Source organism: Galeopterus variegatus, unplaced genomic scaffold, assembly GCF_000696425.1.
Source record: "Galeopterus variegatus unplaced genomic scaffold, G_variegatus-3.0.2 Scaffold2869, whole genome shotgun sequence".
NCBI lineage: Eukaryota > Metazoa > Chordata > Mammalia > Dermoptera > Cynocephalidae > Galeopterus > Galeopterus variegatus.
In genome coordinates this window covers 2,156-23,583 of record NW_007728980.1, presented here as the reverse complement: position 1 = coordinate 23,583, position 21,428 = coordinate 2,156, and the positions used below count along the sequence as shown (strand labels likewise).

The 21,428-nt window shown below is 36.7% G+C and overlaps 1 protein-coding gene across 1 annotated transcript in view; it reads right to left on the bottom strand.

The window, feature by feature from the left end:
• Positions 1-8,032, bottom strand: part of INPP4B (inositol polyphosphate-4-phosphatase, type II, 105kDa) — a 303,350-nt gene extending 295,318 nt beyond the window's left edge. Inside the window, exons 1-3 of the mRNA XM_008583251.1 lie at positions 8,017-8,032; positions 6,750-6,868; positions 3,720-3,799 (exon numbers count right to left, since the gene is read on the bottom strand). Of these exons, the coding sequence (XP_008581473.1) occupies positions 3,720-3,799; positions 6,750-6,868; positions 8,017-8,032 (215 nt within the window). The remainder of the gene's footprint in view (positions 1-3,719; positions 3,800-6,749; positions 6,869-8,016) is intronic.
• Between the last annotated feature and the right edge of the window lie 13,396 nt (positions 8,033-21,428).

The following is a 21,428-nucleotide window of genomic DNA, read 5'->3' as shown; positions in this document are numbered from 1 at the left end:
TTCTGAAGAACACACCCCTGTACTTAGCATATGAAAAGTTCTCAAAAATTGTTGAACAAATGAGCACTGAACGAAATCCAAACTGTGAAGAGGCACACAACAAAGTCCCATAAGGTTTAAACATTTCCATCTGTCTCCCTCCCTCTGAGAAGGATTTCCTTCCTTTTTGTTGCTGTTGTTTTTCCTCTCTGGTGGTTTGAATACTTTAAGAGCAATATAATTTTCCCCCTGACTGCTAGCACCATTCCCAAAGGCAGATCTAACTTTTTCATTCTACTATTAAATCATAAAGCAGTAATATGGTGTTCTAACATTCTGCTTGTACAGTTCCCAGAGATTCAGGTCAGGTTGGTAGAGCAAATGATTGTCAGGTGCTTGGGCAGCAAACCAGGTCCAGGTCTTGAGAATATCATGGTTCTGGGGTGAGAGGAGATTCCACAGGTTTCCTTCAGTCTCTAATCCCCCTTAAACTATCAGGCTTGTTTCTGCTTTCTGCCTTTTTTTTTTTTTTTTTTCCCTTTCTTTTCTGGCATTCCAGATTTCTCCAGATTTACTCATCACCTACTATAAGACCAGGTGAAATCAAACATGGAAGAAACCATGAACAAGCAGTACTGGACCCGAGTCCTGGCTTTGCTCTGCCATTAGTAAGTCATGTGGCATGTGACATACATTTCAAATGTTTCTCAATTTTCTCCTTTGTTGAAGGAGACAAGAAGTAGGTCATTAAAATCATGGGCTTTATAGTCAGAAAATGTGAGGCTTTATACCTTTCCTTTCCCATTATATCTTTGTGTAATTTACTTAACTGCTTTCTATACCTCAGTTTCTTGATGAATGAAATGGAGAAAATTACAACAACATCATATGCTAATGTCGTAAAGGTCAAAGAAACACCTCTAACATACTCATCAGAGCGCCAAGCACATAGTAAGTTGTATTCTCCTCTTCCTCTTCCTCCTTCTCATTGTCATTATTATCACTATTGTAAGCTTATCCAGTGTCTTTCATGCCTAAAATTATAATCCTCTATACAAAAACTCTACCTTGTCTGTGTATAGTATAGAAGTCAGGACTACAAGCAATGAACTACAGACCAAACAGAAAATATAATTGAGACATAAAAGAAGTCAAAAGAGAACCAACAAAGGTAAAGTAGCAGAACAAAGTAAATGTAATATAAAGGCAAAGAGGTTAATACTAAACAGAGATATCAAGTCCGTTTGGGATGCTAGATCACTCAGAAACACAGTAAACCATGCACTGGAATGAAGGTGATTCATATGAGTTGAAACCACTTTATATATTGGAGGCATTTTCCTAATATATGCAAACAAAATATAACTCTACAATTTCAAAAGTATACAATATCATATTTCATGAAATTTGAGTCTAAACCTACAAATTAAATACACACTTCTTGCCCCTTGAAGTGCTCTGTGGGAAAAAAAAAAATTCCCATACACTTTATCTACATGTGACACAGTAGCCACATTAGTTTTATAGTCTGAATTATCTGATAGAAGCCCCCAAAGGGACTGTGAACACAAGCAGAACTGTTAAGATTTCGAGAAGCTGAAACACACCATAAAGAAAAGGAACTTTACCATTAAAGAATGGTGCCTGCAAAAATGCTCTATTTCTGTGAATTTTTTTTTAAATAATCTGAGAATTCTATCATTTTAAAAATCGTGACTGGAATATAAAAGGAAGTTAAGTCAGAAATAATCAGAGCAAAGGAATATTTAAAAAACAAAACAAACATAAAAATGTTTCTTACCCTTGACCTAATGTTCTTCCAACTCAGTACCTCAGAGACAGAGTCAGTGGAAAGAAGATAAATTACATCAGAAATAGAAAACATCATGTACCAGAAATCAGAGGGCTATGATAAATCTATAATCTGTCTGGTTCTTGGGGAGAATAGACAGCAAATTTTGCAAAGCACAAAAAAGGGGAAAAATAATAACCTAGCCATTTCAAAATTGATTGTCTTAAATTATTTTCTAGAAAACTCAATTCTTTGTTGTTAAATTTGTTTTCCTTTTATACTATCAAAATCAATTGACTAGGAGTCAGGGGTATTAAAAATCAAAAGTGAAAATTTGTCTTGCTTTCAACTATATCTGGAATTTATGTCAAATATTTCTTTTTTCTTCTAAGGGTAGTACTCTAAAGTTGACCCTTTTGTTCTTCACCTCTCTCTGAGTATTCTCTGTGTTCACTAATTTTCATTTCACTAAGAATCTCTGTTTCCCCCATTTCTGTTTCAAATTGGTGTCTAAATGCTATGCTGTTGGGTAGTAATGCTGCTGATGCTAGTGATGGTTATAGCATGATCAGTGCTGTAGCTGTGAGTCAGCAGGATGAGAAAGAAAGTGCTGTGCATCTGATCTAGAAAACATGTGAATGGCTAGTTGTCCTAAGTTAGTTCTCCTAGCATGAATCCAACGGCCATGCTAGGAAGATAATATTTTCAAGGGTATCAGTGACATTAACAGCTAGCCTTCTGAGTTGGCCCTTTTACACTTCAAACGGAAAACAGTAACAACACAATTTTGTTGAAAATCACATCACAAAACTGTAATGATTTGTATATATTATCCCAAACAAAATGCGCCACTACCACCAGATGTTCGAGAGACACAACCTAAAGGAACTAAAGAGAAGATGGCAGCCTCACCAGAACACACCAGCACTTACTTTCCTACTTGAAGTATTACTTATTTTAAATTATATTATACTACGAAATCAAAACGCAGATCTGTAAGGATCAGGAAAAATGAGAAAAAGAGAAAGCCAGGAGTACGGATTTCAGCATAAACCACAGCATCTTTACTAAAATAAATTGTTGACTGCAAGGGGGTCCTTGAGGGGAAAAGGGACAAACAAACTTGAGACACTGTCAGCTTCCGTGAAAGTGGTCTCTACATCTCACCAAAATAAGAGCTTCTGAAGATCGACAAACGCTGTCCTATGTGTATCTTTATATTCATTCAACATTATACAAATATTGCAAGGCAGGATGCTCCACGTACACTCAATTATCAGACTATTGTTTCCAGATTTATTATGAATTTTTAAAAAATGTTTATCTTATTTAATATTCTTCTTAGTATTAAAATACTCTGCAACTTTCAAAAGACTGTTGTCTCATCTTCTATATCAAAACAAATTGCACTACCCATATTCAGAATTAGCTATGATATATTGTCTGTTTCAATGAGTCTGTTTTAACTTATGTTTTATGTTTAATAGCAGTAACAAAATAAGCTAAAAAAAATCAGCTTACTACGATCAGAAAATTTTTATTATGCAGCTTTCTATTATCAGAAAGCTGCAACGTTGTCTCTAATGTATTCTAAATCTAGAAATTTACTTGATTTAAAAAGTAACAATTTGATAAATAACAAAAAATACTTAATAACATGATCATAGTTTATGTTTACCTTCTTACTTTCAAAGAATTTCATCACTTTAATAATAACGTAATATTGTTTTTCCTACCAGGACTAATAACCTTTCACAACCTGAAACATGAACTTGAATGTGAATTTGAATAATTGCTATTTCTCTATAACTCCTTGCAGTGGAGAACATAAGACATTTGAGAGCTGACATCTAACATCTGCAAGAATTGTGACTTTCAAGCACAACTGGCCATCGATAAGTATCATGGGTAATTAACTTTAACAGTATTTCTGCAAACAGAGACCCACCTCAGGCTCAGGGCCAGCAGTTGCTCCTTTGACTTCAGTAGTTCCCCCACCTTAAAACTGGCATGGCCCAAGAAGCTCCGCTGAAAATGAGACAAAAAGAATGGTTTTCATTAACTTCCGTGGTTCTTAATATTTTTGTTGTCACACCAATCACACGACATTAGTCTTCATAAGAAGGAAATATTAAATCTTTTGGCCTGACAAATATTTTCAGAGTGTGATACAATTATCGATAATACATCCACCTCATGGCATGGAATTGAAGGGTGAAAATACTTCATTTTCATTAAAACCGAAGAGACAAGAGCCTAGAAAATAACAAGCTATAAAATACAGCATCTAGAACTTTCTACGAACCGTAATTTTCTCCACATATGAAAACTGGGGTAAAAGAAAAGATGATAAACTTTCAATATTTACCAATGCTGTCGTTCCTCTTATTAGAATTCCTCAAATCACTGGCAGCAACAACTTTGTACTCCAGATATGAGCAAATCTGTTAGTTGGAGCTATTTTTATGTGGGACTCTGTACAAGTTATAAATAGAAATAGAATTTCTCCCCCATCACAGCAATGTTTAAAAGCTTTTGTTTCCTTTGTTATTTCTTTACTAGCATGGGGCAATTTCATTCCAAACACAAAAAGAATGGTACTTATTCAGCTTAATTTTCTAAAATTGATTTTTTAACCTATCATACTGCATGTTGACTATCTAGGAATATCTGCTTTCTACTCTTTTGAATCAATCAGAGAATAAAACCCCAGATTGCTTTTTTTGTTCAGGATAAAAATATTTTATCATTTCTTCATATCCCTAGCTACTTCTGACTTAAAAGTCACAATATTATAGTATAAATAACATAAATAGTATTTCTCATTCTTGCCTCAAAGTCAAGGAGTAAACATGAGAATATCAGACTTAAGCCATTGCTGCCAACATAATGTAATACTCTACAAGAAGTTGATGCTATTTCTTCTGGAACATTCTCTCATCATGAGGTTGCTGCTGGGCTACATTAGAATGAGACTTAAGGAGTCTGAGGCCAATTAGATCTTGTTAGAGGAAAATAGGAAATTATTCCATACATAAAAGGCTATGTCTACACTGAGTGATGGTTGAGTATAGGAAAGAAAAATTTCAGATCAGAATTTGTCTTCCTCTTTTCAAAACTCTAACTTTGAAGAGCTGGTTCTAAAAGACTGAAAGGTAAGTATTTGTAAATACAACTCAGTTCTAACGTTGGAGATGCCAGTATGCTATTAATGATAAACCCAATTAATTAACTTGAAACTCAAAGAGCTAGTTTAGACACCAAGTAAGTCACCAAAGCCTGAAATACCTGAGATTAAGTTATTAGGTGAAAAATATTAGGCAACAATAGAGGATTTGTGGAAACAAGCTCTAACAATAGGTCCAAGAGTAATAACACGACAGGGAATCCAGGCAGAGAAGGAAGTTCAGGAGCTATATCAACAAAGCACGCAGAAATAAGGTGACTTTGGCAAGGGGCAGAGAGAGCCTAGGAGAGATCCAGATGAACAAAAGCATTTATGTCACCTCATCAGAGATGCCTTCTTGAACATCCCTATAGAAGGGAGCATCTCTCTTCCACGTACATACTCTGTTGTTCTCTATTTCCTACCCTGTTTTATTTTCTCCATTGGCACTTATGAACACCTGACATTGTAAATATTTAACTGTTTATTTTGTCCCCCCTCCAAAAAAATAATTGCAAATTGAAGCTTCACAAGAGCTTTATTTTGCTTGCTGATATAACCCCACTGCCTAGCACACAGCAGGCATGTGATAAATGTTTACTGACAATGACAAGTAAGTTACACTATCAGAGAGAGGAAAAATGTTTTTTCTGCAGTCGTTTACAAATTACTGTAATTCAGTGAAATGTGAAAAATCAAAACAATTTTATAGTGTGCAGGCTGTATACTGTTGTAGCAAATTTTATTTTAGCATTTTGTATTTTAAAGAGATGTTTACCTTCCTCTTTCACTGATAATCAGGGTTTTTAATTTAAGTTCCTACCCCTTATTCATTATTCCCACTCAAAACTCTTAACCGAACATAAATTTCACAAAACCCCCAAAATTTCAAATTAATTTCTATTTGCCTTTTGAGATTTTGTAGGTATGGATGATTTTAGAATTAATAAAACAAACTACAGATGTGATATTATTGCAGTCTTTTCAGCCAATAAAAGCACCAAACACCACAGACTGGAATGTAGCAACTAGAGACAGGTGGAATTGCTATTTTCAGACATAAGCTACGGATACACCATAAGGCACAGCTGCAAGTAAAATTTATTACCACAAGCCATTGAATGTTTCTCCTGTCCACCAGACCAGAAGTTCCTATGAAAGCAGGACATTGGCTTTTCCATGTCCCAGCCAAGCACAGTTCTGGAACAGAGAGGCTATGTGATACATCTACTGCTGCAAATGAATGCATGCTATGTGCCAAGAACAATGCCCATGAGGCAAACTTTTCTATCACAACTGTCAGCTACATGTTTGATCTCAACAGATAATAAGAGAGCTTACAAAAGTAATATAATCTGTTAAAAATCAATTTTGGCAATGGCGTCTTAGCATTACATTGTGAAAACTTGTCAAACCCAAGGAGGAGTTATTTCGATATAAATATTACCTTATTTATTCTAAAAATAATTGTTCATTGGGACTATTTGTTGCATAAAATGCATCAATAAAATCAAAAAAATTTAAAGACCATCTATAATAGTTTCACACTACAACACAAAACAATGTAATTGCCTGTATATCTATTTGTAGCAGGTTTTCTCTTGCTTCACCTAAATGTAAATAAAAATAGAACCCTCCATATCCCCGACAATAGAGAACAAAGCTTCCATCTATGTGAATATCCACTGCATACTTTGTAAGAGAATAAATTAAAGATAAAAGTCTTCCTTATTTCTGAAACCTGCAATCTCATGGAGGGAAAAACAGCACACAATGCTGATAAAAAAGCTTTATATTAAGTTATTATTTTACATCTTTTCTGTCACTGTAATCATAATCATAGGATTTAAGAGGACTTTTTTCAAAAAGCCTTTTATATTTCAAATATAATTCAACGAACAATGTTTTCCATATCTCCTTTGGTGCTGCTCCTATCAGGGGAAAAACAAAAAGCAGAAAAGGTAAAGCCCCACAAGAGTTGGAGCTGAGAGATCTAAAGTGTGGTCCTAAATTAGTTATTCTGTCCAAAAGTGGAAATCTGGGCAATTGAACTACTTCTCCTGGTCCCCATGCTCACTATCCACTGATAGGCATTGTCAAGCTTCCCTGTCTTCTCTCTTAACAAGTCTGTGTGGTCTTTGACAAGTGACTCCACTACTCTAGGCCTTAGTTTCTGCATGAAAAAAAAGAAAAAAAAACCTGCATATGATAACTATACCTTTCTAGGGGTTATTGTTATGAGAATTAAAGTAATCCACCAAAGCACCTAGTACACTGCCAGGAAAATCGGAAGTACGCCACAAATATTAGCTTGCATAGTGATTAAGATAACACACCGGGAAGTCAGCTATCAGAGTAACTTATATCCACCTTACATACTCTTTTTAAAAAGGCAAAATATTTTTTAAAAATTCTATGACAAATGCTTGCAATACAAAAATAAAAATATATGTTTAAAGATAAAAATTAGATTCAGGGGAAATTAAATTAGAAAAAATTGTAGATAAAAGATGAAAAAAGATATGAAGGCTATAAGGTACTAAATAATTATAATTCTTGAGAAAATGTTACTTGTGATTCCTTATAGTTAAAATTTGAATTAGAGTATGTGGAATGTTTAAAGGACATTAACACTTGTAGAGGCATTGCCAGTCTGTAGATGAAGGAACNCAGACTATTGTTTCCAGATTTATTATGAATTTTTAAAAAATGTTTATCTTATTTAATATTCTTCTTAGTATTAAAATACTCTGCAACTTTCAAAAGACTGTTGTCTCATCTTCTATATCAAAACAAATTGCACTACCCATATTCAGAATTAGCTATGATATATTGTCTGTTTCAATGAGTCTGTTTTAACTTATGTTTTATGTTTAATAGCAGTAACAAAATAAGCTAAAAAAAATCAGCTTACTACGATCAGAAAATTTTTATTATGCAGCTTTCTATTATCAGAAAGCTGCAACGTTGTCTCTAATGTATTCTAAATCTAGAAATTTACTTGATTTAAAAAGTAACATTTTGATAAATAACAAAAAATACTTAATAACATGATCATAGTTTATGTTTACCTTCTTACTTTCAAAGAATTTCATCACTTTAATAATAACGTAATATTGTTTTTCCTACCAGGACTAATAACCTTTCACAACCTGAAACATGAACTTGAATGTGAATTTGAATAATTGCTATTTCTCTATAACTCCTTGCAGTGGAGAACATAAGACATTTGAGAGCTGACATCTAACATCTGCAAGAATTGTGACTTTCAAGCACAACTGGCCATCGATAAGTATCATGGGTAATTAACTTTAACAGTATTTCTGCAAACAGAGACCCACCTCAGGCTCAGGGCCAGCAGTTGCTCCTTTGACTTCAGTAGTTCCCCCACCTTAAAACTGGCATGGCCCAAGAAGCTCCGCTGAAAATGAGACAAAAAGAATGGTTTTCATTAACTTCCGTGGTTCTTAATATTTTTGTTGTCACACCAATCACACGACATTAGTCTTCATAAGAAGGAAATATTAAATCTTTTGGCCTGACAAATATTTTCAGAGTGTGATACAATTATCGATAATACATCCACCTCATGGCATGGAATTGAAGGGTGAAAATACTTCATTTTCATTAAAACCGAAGAGACAAGAGCCTAGAAAATAACAAGCTATAAAATACAGCATCTAGAACTTTCTACGAACCGTAATTTTCTCCACATATGAAAACTGGGGTAAAAGAAAAGATGATAAACTTTCAATATTTACCAATGCTGTCGTTCCTCTTATTAGAATTCCTCAAATCACTGGCAGCAACAACTTTGTACTCCAGATATGAGCAAATCTGTTAGTTGGAGCTATTTTTATGTGGGACTCTGTACAAGTTATAAATAGAAATAGAATTTCTCCCCCATCACAGCAATGTTTAAAAGCTTTTGTTTCCTTTGTTATTTCTTTACTAGCATGGGGCAATTTCATTCCAAACACAAAAAGAATGGTACTTATTCAGCTTAATTTTCTAAAATTGATTTTTTAACCTATCCATCACAGCAATGTTTAAAAGCTTTTGTTTCCTTTGTTATTTCTTTACTAGCATGGGGCAACTTCATTCCAAACACAAAAAGAATGGTACTTATTCAGCTTAATTTTCTAAAATTGATTTTTTAACCTACCATACTGCATGTTGACTATCTAGGAATATCTGCTTTCTACTCTTTTGAATCAATCAGAGAATAAAACCCCAGATTGCTTTTTTTGTTCAGGATAAAAATATTTTATCATTTCTTCATATCCCTAGCTACTTCTGACTTAAAAGTCACAATATTATAGTATAAATAACATAAATAGTATTTCTCATTCTTGCCTCAAAGTCAAGGAGTAAACATGAGAATATCAGACTTAAGCCATTGCTGCCAACATAATGTAATACTCTACAAGAAGTTGATGCTATTTCTTCTGGAACATTCTCTCATCATGAGGTTGCTGCTGGGCTACATTAGAATGAGACTTAAGGAGTCTGAGGCCAATTAGATCTTGTTAGAGGAAAATAGGAAATTATTCCATACATAAAAGGCTATGTCTACACTGAGTGATGGTTGAGTATAGGAAAGAAAAATTTCAGATCAGAATTTGTCTTCCTCTTTTCAAAACTCTAACTTTGAAGAGCTGGTTCTAAAAGACTGAAAGGTAAGTATTTGTAAATACAACTCAGTTCTAACGTTGGAGATGCCAGTATGCTATTAATGATAAACCCAATTAATTAACTTGAAACTCAAAGAGCTAGTTTAGACACCAAGTAAGTCACCAAAGCCTGAAATACCTGAGATTAAGTTATTAGGTGAAAAATATTAGGCAACAATAGAGGATTTGTGGAAACAAGCTCTAACAATAGGTCCAAGAGTAATAACACGACAGGGAATCCAGGCAGAGAAGGAAGTTCAGGAGCTATATCAACAAAGCACGCAGAAATAAGGTGACTTTGGCAAGGGGCAGAGAGAGCCTAGGAGAGATCCAGATGAACAAAAGCATTTATGTCACTTCATCAGAGATGCCTTCTTGAACATCCCTATAGAAGGGAGCATCTCTCTTCCACGTACATACTCTGTTGTTCTCTATTTCCTACCCTGTTTTATTTTCTCCATTGGCACTTATGAACACCTGACATTGTAAATATTTAACTGTTTATTTTGTCCCCCCTCCAAAAAAATAATTGCAAATTGAAGCTTCACAAGAGCTTTATTTTGCTTGCTGATATAACCCCACTGCCTAGCACACAGCAGGCATGTGATAAATGTTTACTGACAATGACAAGTAAGTTACACTATCAGAGAGAGGAAAAATGTTTTTTCTGCAGTCGTTTACAAATTACTGTAATTCAGTGAAATGTGAAAAATCAAAACAATTTTATAGTGTGCAGGCTGTATACTGTTGTAGCAAATTTTATTTTAGCATTTTGTATTTTAAAGAGATGTTTACCTTCCTCTTTCACTGATAATCAGGGTTTTTAATTTAAGTTCCTACCCCTTATTCATTATTCCCACTCAAAACTCTTAACCGAACATAAATTTCACAAAACCCCCAAAATTTCAAATTAATTTCTATTTGCCTTTTGAGATTTTGTAGGTATGGATGATTTTAGAATTAATAAAACAAACTACAGATGTGATATTATTGCAGTCTTTTCAGCCAATAAAAGCACCAAACACCACAGACTGGAATGTAGCAACTAGAGACAGGTGGAATTGCTATTTTCAGACATAAGCTACGGATACACCATAAGGCACAGCTGCAAGTAAAATTTATTACCACAAGCCATTGAATGTTTCTCCTGTCCACCAGACCAGAAGTTCCTATGAAAGCAGGACATTGGCTTTTCCATGTCCCAGCCAAGCACAGTTCTGGAACAGAGAGGCTATGTGATACATCTACTGCTGCAAATGAATGCATGCTATGTGCCAAGAACAATGCCCATGAGGCAAACTTTTCTATCACAACTGTCAGCTACATGTTTGATCTCAACAGATAATAAGAGAGCTTACAAAAGTAATATAATCTGTTAAAAATCAATTTTGGCAATGGCGTCTTAGCATTACATTGTGAAAACTTGTCAAACCCAAGGAGGAGTTATTTCGATATAAATATTACCTTATTTATTCTAAAAATAATTGTTCATTGGGACTATTTGTTGCATAAAATGCATCAATAAAATCAAAAAAATTTAAAGACCATCTATAATAGTTTCACACTACAACACAAAACAATGTAATTGCCTGTATATCTATTTGTAGCAGGTTTTCTCTTGCTTCACCTAAATGTAAATAAAAATAGAACCCTCCATATCCCCGACAATAGAGAACAAAGCTTCCATCTATGTGAATATCCACTGCATACTTTGTAAGAGAATAAATTAAAGATAAAAGTCTTCCTTATTTCTGAAACCTGCAATCTCATGGAGGGAAAAACAGCACACAATGCTGATAAAAAAGCTTTATATTAAGTTATTATTTTACATCTTTTCTGTCACTGTAATCATAATCATAGGATTTAAGAGGACTTTTTTCAAAAAGCCTTTTATATTTCAAATATAATTCAACGAACAATGTTTTCCATATCTCCTTTGGTGCTGCTCCTATCAGGGGAAAAACAAAAAGCAGAAAAGGTAAAGCCCCACAAGAGTTGGAGCTGAGAGATCTAAAGTGTGGTCCTAAATTAGTTATTCTGTCCAAAAGTGGAAATCTGGGCAATTGAACTACTTCTCCTGGTCCCCATGCTCACTATCCACTGATAGGCATTGTCAAGCTTCCCTGTCTTCTCTCTTAACAAGTCTGTGTGGTCTTTGACAAGTGACTCCACTACTCTAGGCCTTAGTTTCTGCATGAAAAAAAAGAAAAAAAAACCTGCATATGATAACTATACCTTTCTAGGGGTTATTGTTATGAGAATTAAAGTAATCCATCAAAGCACCTAGTACACTGCCAGGAAAATCAGAAGTACGCCACAAATATTAGCTTGCATAGTGATTAAGATAACACACCGGGAAGTCAGCTATCAGAGTAACTTATATCCACCTTACATACTCTTTTTAAAAAGGCAAAATATTTTTTAAAAATTCTATGACAAATGCTTGCAATACAAAAATAAAAATATATGTTTAAAGATAAAAATTAGATTCAGGGGAAATTAAATTAGAAAAAATTGTAGATAAAAGATGAAAAAATATATGAAGGCTATAAGGTACTAAATAATTATAATTCTTGAGAAAATGTTACTTGTGATTCCTTATAGTTAAAATTTGAATTAGAGTAAGATAAAAATTAGATTCAGGGGAAATTAAATTAGAAAAAATTGTAGATAAAAGATGAAAAAAGATATGAAGGCTATAAGGTACTAAATAATTATAATTCTTGAGAAAATGTTACTTGTGATTCCTTATAGTTCAAATCTGAATTAGAGTCTGTGGAATGTTTAAAGGACATTAACACTTGTAGAGGCATTGCCAGTCTGTAGATGAAGGAACGGGGGCCTGTAAGAGTTAACTGACGTACACATGTCACAGAACTAGTTAATATGCAGAGGCCAAGTTAGAACCCAGGTTTCTTGCTCTGCTGTCCAGTGTTCGACCATCCCCACCATGCTGGGTCTCATTTGCAGGACAGGTGGTGATTCCCTTTCCTTCTGACAGGATCTCAGCCTGTACAACATGTGGCTCTGACCTTTCTGGCCTGCTCATGACAACGCAACACTCACAGTTATCATTCTGGTGCACAGACCCCAAAGCAGACCATCATTAAATTGCTTGATGCACGATTTCAATCACTCACCTGGCTGGAGAGTAATATCAAACAGGGTGGGAAAAGTGGGGCATCTGTCACAATTCCTGCCTCTCTCTATAGGGAATTTACAAATAAATTTATCTTGCCAACCCCTGCAGGGACTCTGAACAAGTCATAGATATCCAGAGTGCTCACGAGGGTTTGACCCCTCCATGCAGCAGGTCCTCTATGGCTCCCTGGTCACCATTAAGAAAGTCAGAGGAGGTCAACCCCATGCATGTTACCACAAGCTGGCCAGACCTCTATCACCCACATTCATCTCACAAAGCCTATATTCAAAATATAGGTTTCCTTTATACTATGATTTGCATGAACCTCCTCAAAACTTTCCAGCTACTGCCCAAAGCTGTGCTATCTAGTGGGTAGCCACTAGCTTGAGTATGTAAAATGTGGCTACTCCAAATTGAGATGTACTATGTGTTAAATACACACTGGATTTAGAAGACTTAGCAGGAAAGAAATGTGAAATATATCATTAACTTCTTGCATTGATTACATTCTGAAATGATAGTATTTTGCATATATTGAGTGAAATAAAATATAGTAGAATTAATTTAACTTGTTTCTTTTTACTTTTTAAAAAACATGGATACTTGTAAATTTTTAATTACCTTTGTGGCATGCATTTTGTGGCACACATTATATTTCTATTGAACACTGCTTAGAGATTAAATGACTATTTCAATAATGCTTTGACCTATTCTCATAAAACCATATACAGGAATTGTGGTGTAAGTTTTAAAAGGTTTTCGATGAGCTTAAGTTGACATCATAAGGCTGGTACACAACATACCCCACACATAACTTACAGGCCAGGCCCTGTTTCATAGCCCAGGTACTTTTTCTTCATTGTCAGCCATAAGGGATATGGTTGCATCGTTTCTCACCCCGTAAGAAAAGAAAGAGAATACATGATCTATTAACATTGAAAAAAAGAAAGCAGAGAGAAAAACAATTGGGAGAAAATCTATTAAAAATTGATTAATAGCCCAAAGATAACATTAAAAATCATTTCAAGGTAAAGTCATTTGTTATAAAATTACATCTTTACTATGACTATACCTCAAAAGGTCTAAGAGCAGACATTGGTTTTTGCTTGGCTAAGTCATCAAGAAAATGTTTGGGTTTATCCAGTAAATGCTATTTAAGAATCCAAAGAAATATATGGAACATAATTGAAAGATTCAAAAAAAAATATTTCAGCTCCTTTTTTAAAAAATTAGAGTACTTAAAGACTAGAGTCCTTAGCATGTTGTAATGACACAGCCATTACTAGCTCTATATCCTTGACCAAAAGCTTAAACTCCCAGATCCCTTTTGCAGTGTTCACAGAAATATTTTGAGGATTTGTTGAAAGGATGTATATTAACCAGTGGTACTTAAAAAGTGTTCAGGATGTGTGAACTCTTCTCTTTCCTAGTGTAACTATTAATATAATAGTAACCTACATGTACTCTGGGGTTTTAGAAAGCCAAGGAAGGCAAATTGAATTGGTCTCATTCAGGCTCATTCTTACCATGCTTGACACTTAGGTATGTAATCGTACTTGCCTCTTTAATGAGTTCTGATGGGTCATAATATGTGCTAGATTTTTACCATGTTATTGAAATCATTTCTAGACTCCCTCCCCTGCTCCACCTGCTTTTTTCCTGCTGGTTCTAAAAGATATAAAATGGCTGGTGACACAAAATCACAGTATGCTTCCCGATTCATTCAATACATACATCACATATTTGCTAATTTCCAGGCGAAAAGCCAGAAATACTAGAGTGAACAAAATAAACAGGGACTTTGCTATCATGCATTGTAACATCTAGCAGGAGTGTGGAGACACTACTAATTGCCTACCTAATACCTATTCTGACCATTTTCCATTACTATTAGCACCTCGATTTTATTTAAATGGGCATTTTACCCAGATTCTCCTCTAGCTAGGGACTCAGCTTTTCCTAGAGATATGCAAGTGGCAATATACCAACTGAGATTTCCCAGAAAGTTATTGTTTTCTGGGATTGAAGGAACAAGGTCCGCTGATCTGAGCTTTTTTTCCCTTTACTATTATTCCGACCTGGAACATGATACCTGGAAGTGCAATGGCCAGATTGGGCAATACTCTAAGAAAGGAGGAGCAGGAAGATGGGTACAGTCTGGTGGCTTGATGTCACTTTTGAGTAGCTTCAGCCCTGGACAACTTTCCCAAGATCTCTTATAACATGAAAAAACCAAATCCATGACTTTTAAGCCATAGTTTATCAAGTTACTTGCCTCTGAATGCATTTCTAATTGATACAATAGATGTGACAAAATGTCAATGGAGATTTTTCTTTTGGTCCAGGAATTATAACTGAGTCTTTGTCAAAGATGACAACACAGTATATCAAACGTACTCTTTTCTAACTTCAGAGGACCTCTACTGCTCATGTCCACAACCTCATTATAATGCTTAACAAGGAGCCAGTTTAGAGAAACTGGCCTATTAGTTGGAGGAACTAAATGAAGGCTCCTGTAGTGTGAGCACAGAGATTCGGGGTGGACGTGGGAGCAGCACAAGAGGTTGAAGGGGCAGGCAGGAAACAAGCACAAAGATTCACTTGAGGCAAAGAGAGTTCCTCAACCTGTCCCCAGGAAGAAACGGAAGCATGTGGTGAGCAAGAGGGAGCAAGCTCACGTGACTTTTCCTTCTTTTTCACGGCCGGGAGCAGAGAGAACTGACATTCTGCTCCGTCAACTCAGCTTACACATTGGCGCATATTTTCAGAGTGCTCCCTTAGCACGCTTGGGAAGTGACTGCTGTCAGTGAGAAAACGAATGGTACCTGGTACAGTGCTCCACATACTACCTGGAAGAAAGTTGTCAAGTGCCTCTATGATGGGGTTTGAATGTCCCCCAAAACCCCGCCCCGAGTTCATGCTGAAGCTTAATTCCCAACATGGTGGTACAAGGTGGGGCCTTCAAGAGATGATTGGATGGTGAGGACAGTGCCCTCGGGAGTAGATTAATCCATTTGTGGAGTCAAGCATTATCATGGGTGGGGCTGGTGGCTTTATAAGGAGCATGTAACAGAGCTCTTAAGCTTCTCTCTCCATGTGATACCCTCTGTCACCATGGGACCCTGTAGAGAGTTTCCACCCAGAAGAAGGCCCTCACCAGATGCACCCCCCAGACTGTGGACTTCCCAGCTTCCAAAACTGTAGGAAATAAGTTTCATGTATTTATACATTACCCGGTTCAGGTATACTTTTATCAGTGGCAGAAATGGACTAATACACTTATAGGATCTCAAACAGGACTTTCAGTTGGCTCACCCTCTGGGCATCTAAGACCCAACATGTTTCTGGACTTATTCCTACTCTCTGAATGTACAGATTCCAGGGACTCAGACTTCTGGGCTTTATCTTTTAGGAGCTGCCACTGCCTACTCTAGTCTTCTCTAAGCAGAAAGCAGTAGTACCCTCTTGCTCTTCTAACTTCTGAAAAACAGAGCTGTGGTTCAGATGCAGGAGGAAAACCTCAGCAGGATTTTCCAACACTGGACTGAACAGTTCTCACAGCCTCTCTTTTGATCTGCATTCCAGTGTTTAAGCGGCAGGAAGCAGAAAACATTACTGTTTTATGGCTGGTTGTCTGCCCCCTTTCTGAAGCAATGGAGCTCACATCTGTAATTTCCCTAGTCTCCTGTTGATCCAGGACTGTTGGCTCCAAATCACATTTCAGCTACCTGCAGGGCAATTTCTAAGCTCATTTCTAGCCACTTGAGCTAAATATGAATTTATGTGAGGGCGATTTTTCAGGAGACAAGGAATGAATTCCATACAATTCAGGAAATATGGGGCAGCACCTCCTCGAATCATCACACCCTGTTAATTTAACTCAATTTCATTTGTCAGCTACCAGGCAGGAGCCAGAAAAAAACCCAAACAATTAATTTAGAAGCAATGTGTGTGCCTTTTGGAAACATAAGAAACACTTACCCCAACTTCTGACGGGGAATCCTTATGTTCAGATAGGACACTGGTACGAACCTATGGAAAAAAACAAACATTTCATGCAGGTGCTAGGTTTCAATTTCCTTCACCTGCTGACAATAAACACTGTAGTTAATCATTAATGAAGGTACCTGTGTGCAACACCCACTGAAGTGCAATGAAGCTGTGCTTGCTTAGTTCCTAAACTTTCTGATTTTCCTAAGTAGACAGTCTGCCTGGATCCTCACCCCATCACTTCCTTGTCAAATACAGAGATATCCAGGATTCAGGAGAATCACCTTTAATCTTCACAAAAAGCATCTTCCATTCAACATTCAAGGGAAAGGATAGAGTTGGTGTAGAGAAAGTAATTCCATGCATGATCAGTAGATATTTGTTCTCTGAATGAGCGTCAATACCCACAGTCATAGGATATTCCTCCCACTTGAGAATTCTGGGCTAAGTTATCAGATCCCATCATCTGAAATCATTTGAAAAGTAACTCTCCATTGGGGGAGGGAGGATAGTGTAAAACAACCAGTCATCTGGGGAAACTTTTCATATAAGTGTGCCAAGCGAAATATCAACTCTTTAGACAATAAGTAGACATATATCTTCTACTGAGTGGTGATTCTCAATCCTGGCCATACATTAGAAACACCTGGGGACCTTTTCAAATTATTGGTATTCCACCTGCCCCCAGATATTCTGAATCTAATGTACTGAATCTATGATTCTCGTAAAAAAAAAAAATTTCAAATGAAAAAAAAAATCATGACTATTTTTCTCACTTCAGGAGAAGTTAATAAAAGCAAGAAAAACCATAAAACCTAAATCTAGTATGTCTTACTTTGAAATAAAGACAAGATAAACAGAGCAATATACAAGCACACCCTGCTTAACTGGACAGCAGGGCTGGGAGGAGGGAAGGGAGAGCAGCAGCCAGGAGCTCTTACTGGAACAACATTTTAGGGGGTCATTTTAGCAAAATCCCTTTAGAGGTGCAGCACTGCAAATCATACTTCTCTTCAAATCCCTTAAGTCCTGACATATCTGATCATACCAGATCAATTCCCCCAAGTTGAAGTGATGCTTATAATACTCCTAATAATGTCAAAAGGCGTGAACTAGCTCCTAATAATCTGCTAGTCTTTAACACAGTCTCCATTTCTTTGAAAAAAAAACCATAAGCCTTGGCAAAATGTACAAATTAACTTCCTTCCAGCTTAAAGCTCTTTGTTTCTTTATGACAGATCCAGCACTATCACTTGCACAATTTCTCAGTCATTATGACTCAAAATTGTTCACGGGAACACAAAATAAATAACAGGAGAGATCACAACACAGTAAACAACACAATTTGTAGAACACGGTCAACTCAGGATTATATGACAGAACACTCACTGGCTAAGAGCTTTTGCAGTTTGGTAGCTGCATTAATGTTCTTTGGCCCAGATGTCCTGTTCAGTCACATTATCTGAAAGTCATTAGTTGGACTCAAAGGATGAGGAAACTATATATAAATAGCGGGCTGTAATGTACCAGATAATGTGTATATACCCATATATGAACTTTATATACATATATAATACATAAATAGTATGCATAAATATGGTCTCTTTCTATATATAGTATATTCACTATTATAATGAACTATATTAGTATAGTGAATAAATATTCATTTATATGCAACACACACACATGTGTGTATATGTACATTATTCTAAGAAAATATTCAAAAGACTTTTTTGAAAAGATATGCTTAAATTTACAAATTAAAAAAAAGTCAGAAATTGGTGAAGGCCAACATATATAGAACTGTATAAAGTATTTGATTTGGATTATACACACCCATGTAACTATGTGATTTAATGTTGGATAAAGGTAGAATAATATTGACAATTCCCGCAGCATGGCCCATTTCATGTCTTGAATTTATATTAATTTTATCAGGAGAACACTTATTCCTTATAAATACAAGTAAACAACAGAGGAAAGAAGATTCTTTATTACAAAGTGTATACATGAAAAAAAAATTTAAATGTCCATGGGCTGGTTTGCCATATTCTGTGTGTGTGTGTGTGTGTGTGTGTGTGTGTGTGTGTGTGTGTGTGTGTATGAAAGAGAGAGAGAGAGGAAGAGATGGAAAAGTATCTTTACTTTCACTTTACATAACAATAGTATAAGTACATGTATGTCACATTTTCCTATATTGAGGCATGTTTAAATCACTAGCAGAGCTCCTGATTTAGAAGTACTAAAAGACAAAACTTATGTAAACCAATTCTAAGTTTTATAAAGTCAGATTTCATAAGAACATTTATTTAAATCAGTATGTATGTACAGTTCTAAAACTTTTACTTTTAAGGCCAATACTACTGATGTTATAGCACATAGGTTATACAACACTGATGCTTTTCTTACATAAAATATACCCCTCATTACAGCGAACACAAACTATGTGGCAAGTACGGGTTTGCCAGTGAATAAGGCCCCATTCCTTCTCTTTGGGACTTCAGAGCCTAGTGGATAAAATGTATAAACAATCCAGTAAGATTTAATGGAAAGATGAGTATTCCCTGTGGGGATTTAGAGTGAAGAATATCGAATTCAGTCTGTGTCAGGTGGGGCTTCACAGAAGAGGTGGTCTGGGTTTTGAAGGATGAGTAGGAGTTTTAGGCATGGAAAGATATGATGGAGGAAGCAGAGTATTCTGTAAGAGGCATGCGTCATACAGTTGTCAAAGTTCAACTGAGTTTAGGAGAGAGTGAGCATTCTATGATGCTACAAGGGGCCTTCAGAGGAGTGGCCTGAGTTAATGTGTTTGGCGGAACAAGTTGGAATCATTTACTATACAGGGCTGTCTATTATGTTATAGAATTGGGACTTTATGCAATTTATTTATTTATTCCAGGCAATAAGCAATTAGGGAAGGCACTGGGGTAGAGGAATGACACGATCAGAGCCTCTTGAATCACCCCAATTCTGTCCTGAGTCATCTTGGGAGAATTATTAAACCTCTTTAAGCCATTTGCCTTTCTGCTTTTGCATCAGTTATTTAACACAGGGTTAACTGTAGACCCTATAGGTTCTTGTATCACATCCTTTTCAGTATTTAGAATAGTACCTGACGCAGAGAGAGAAAAAGAGAGGAAGTGAGAGAAAAAAGGAGTGAGGGAGAAAAACAGGACATGAAGAAAGGGGAAGAAAAGAAAGAAAGAAGGAAAGATAGATGAAGGAAGAAGAGGACAGGGAGACAGGGAATATGTCACTGAAAAATAAGAAACCCTGAACAGATTTTTTTTTTTCCTTTTTGTCTTTTTTTGTGACCGGCAACGGATCGCAACCCTCAGTGTCGCGCCCGTACCGGACCGGGACCGGCAACGGGATCACAACCCTCGGTGTTGTGCCCGCCTCTCGCTCAGCCAGTGAGCGGCCAGTCTGTATGTGGGATCCGAACCCTCGGCGGGAGCGCCACCACGCTCACAAGCGGCGCACTCTCCAGTGCGCCACCGGGCCGGCCCTGAACAGATTTATATGAGACCTCTTAATGAGGATGGGATGAAGCAATTGACCCCTTGATGAGGATGGGATGAAGCAATTCTGTCACTGTAGCATCTGGAATATTCCAGTTCATCAACAATGTCATGCCTCCTGGGAATTCCTAACCTTCCTTAGGAATTCATTTTTCCTTTTTTGGTCTTATCAACAGTTTTCCTCCCTGTTTTTCTTCACCACACCCCTCCCTGTCTCTTCCTGGAACATAAAACGCCTCCCTGTCTCTTCCTGGAACATAAAACGCCTGCCTGACTACACACTTGAAGTTCTTATAGCTTCCTCTTGTCTAAACTTTCATGATATCAAATAAAGCAAAGCAGACCAATCATGTTATGTATTTCATCTTGAATATTGAAGTTCTTGTAAAACGCATTAACTTTCCTCTCTACCTCAGAAGTTCAGAATTCTACTAAGTTTACCTTTAAAATAAAACAAAACAAAACAAAACCAGGCAGCACACAGTGAGTTGTGCTCACTCTTTCATCAAANTTTTGGTAGGTGTACTATTTAGGGGATGTGGCTAATCTCTCTCTTAATCATCCCCTAGGAAGATACCTCTATCCCCAAAGCAAAAGCCAAGGGGTCCCAAAAGTCACTTATAAAGCTAGAAGGTGTCCAAACCATCTTTTTACCTCCACTGGGGACTAGTGATTGTCTCTACTTTGAGAATCATTGACTATCTAGTACCTGATGCTGCTGGGGCTTGTGGAGTGTCAGCAGGGAGATGGCTGAACTGCAAGGGGAAACACCAGTGGGGCAGCCTGCATCTCCTCCACATGGCATGGCAAATACAGGTGAATGTCACATGTGTCAAAAGGACAGCACAGAAAGTGGCTGACCTGGAGCCACATGCTTGGACAGTGTATCTCAGCAGGAAGAGTGTGTGGGGTGGGAGGAGGCAGTGGGGGAGGCTGGCCCAGAACCAGATCCTCTACGGTAGGAAAGTATGCAGTGGGGAGGACCCAACAAGGCACTCAGAAATACCTATACTTGTGCCCCACAGGAGAGCCAGCATTTCAGTATCTGCCACACAGAGGACTCTGATAGGCAGTGCTAGCCTGAGAAGCATCAAATCCAGCAGAAAAGGAACCTTACCCCCACCATGGGCAACACAGAAGGAACCTCTGTCCCCCACTCCTTTCT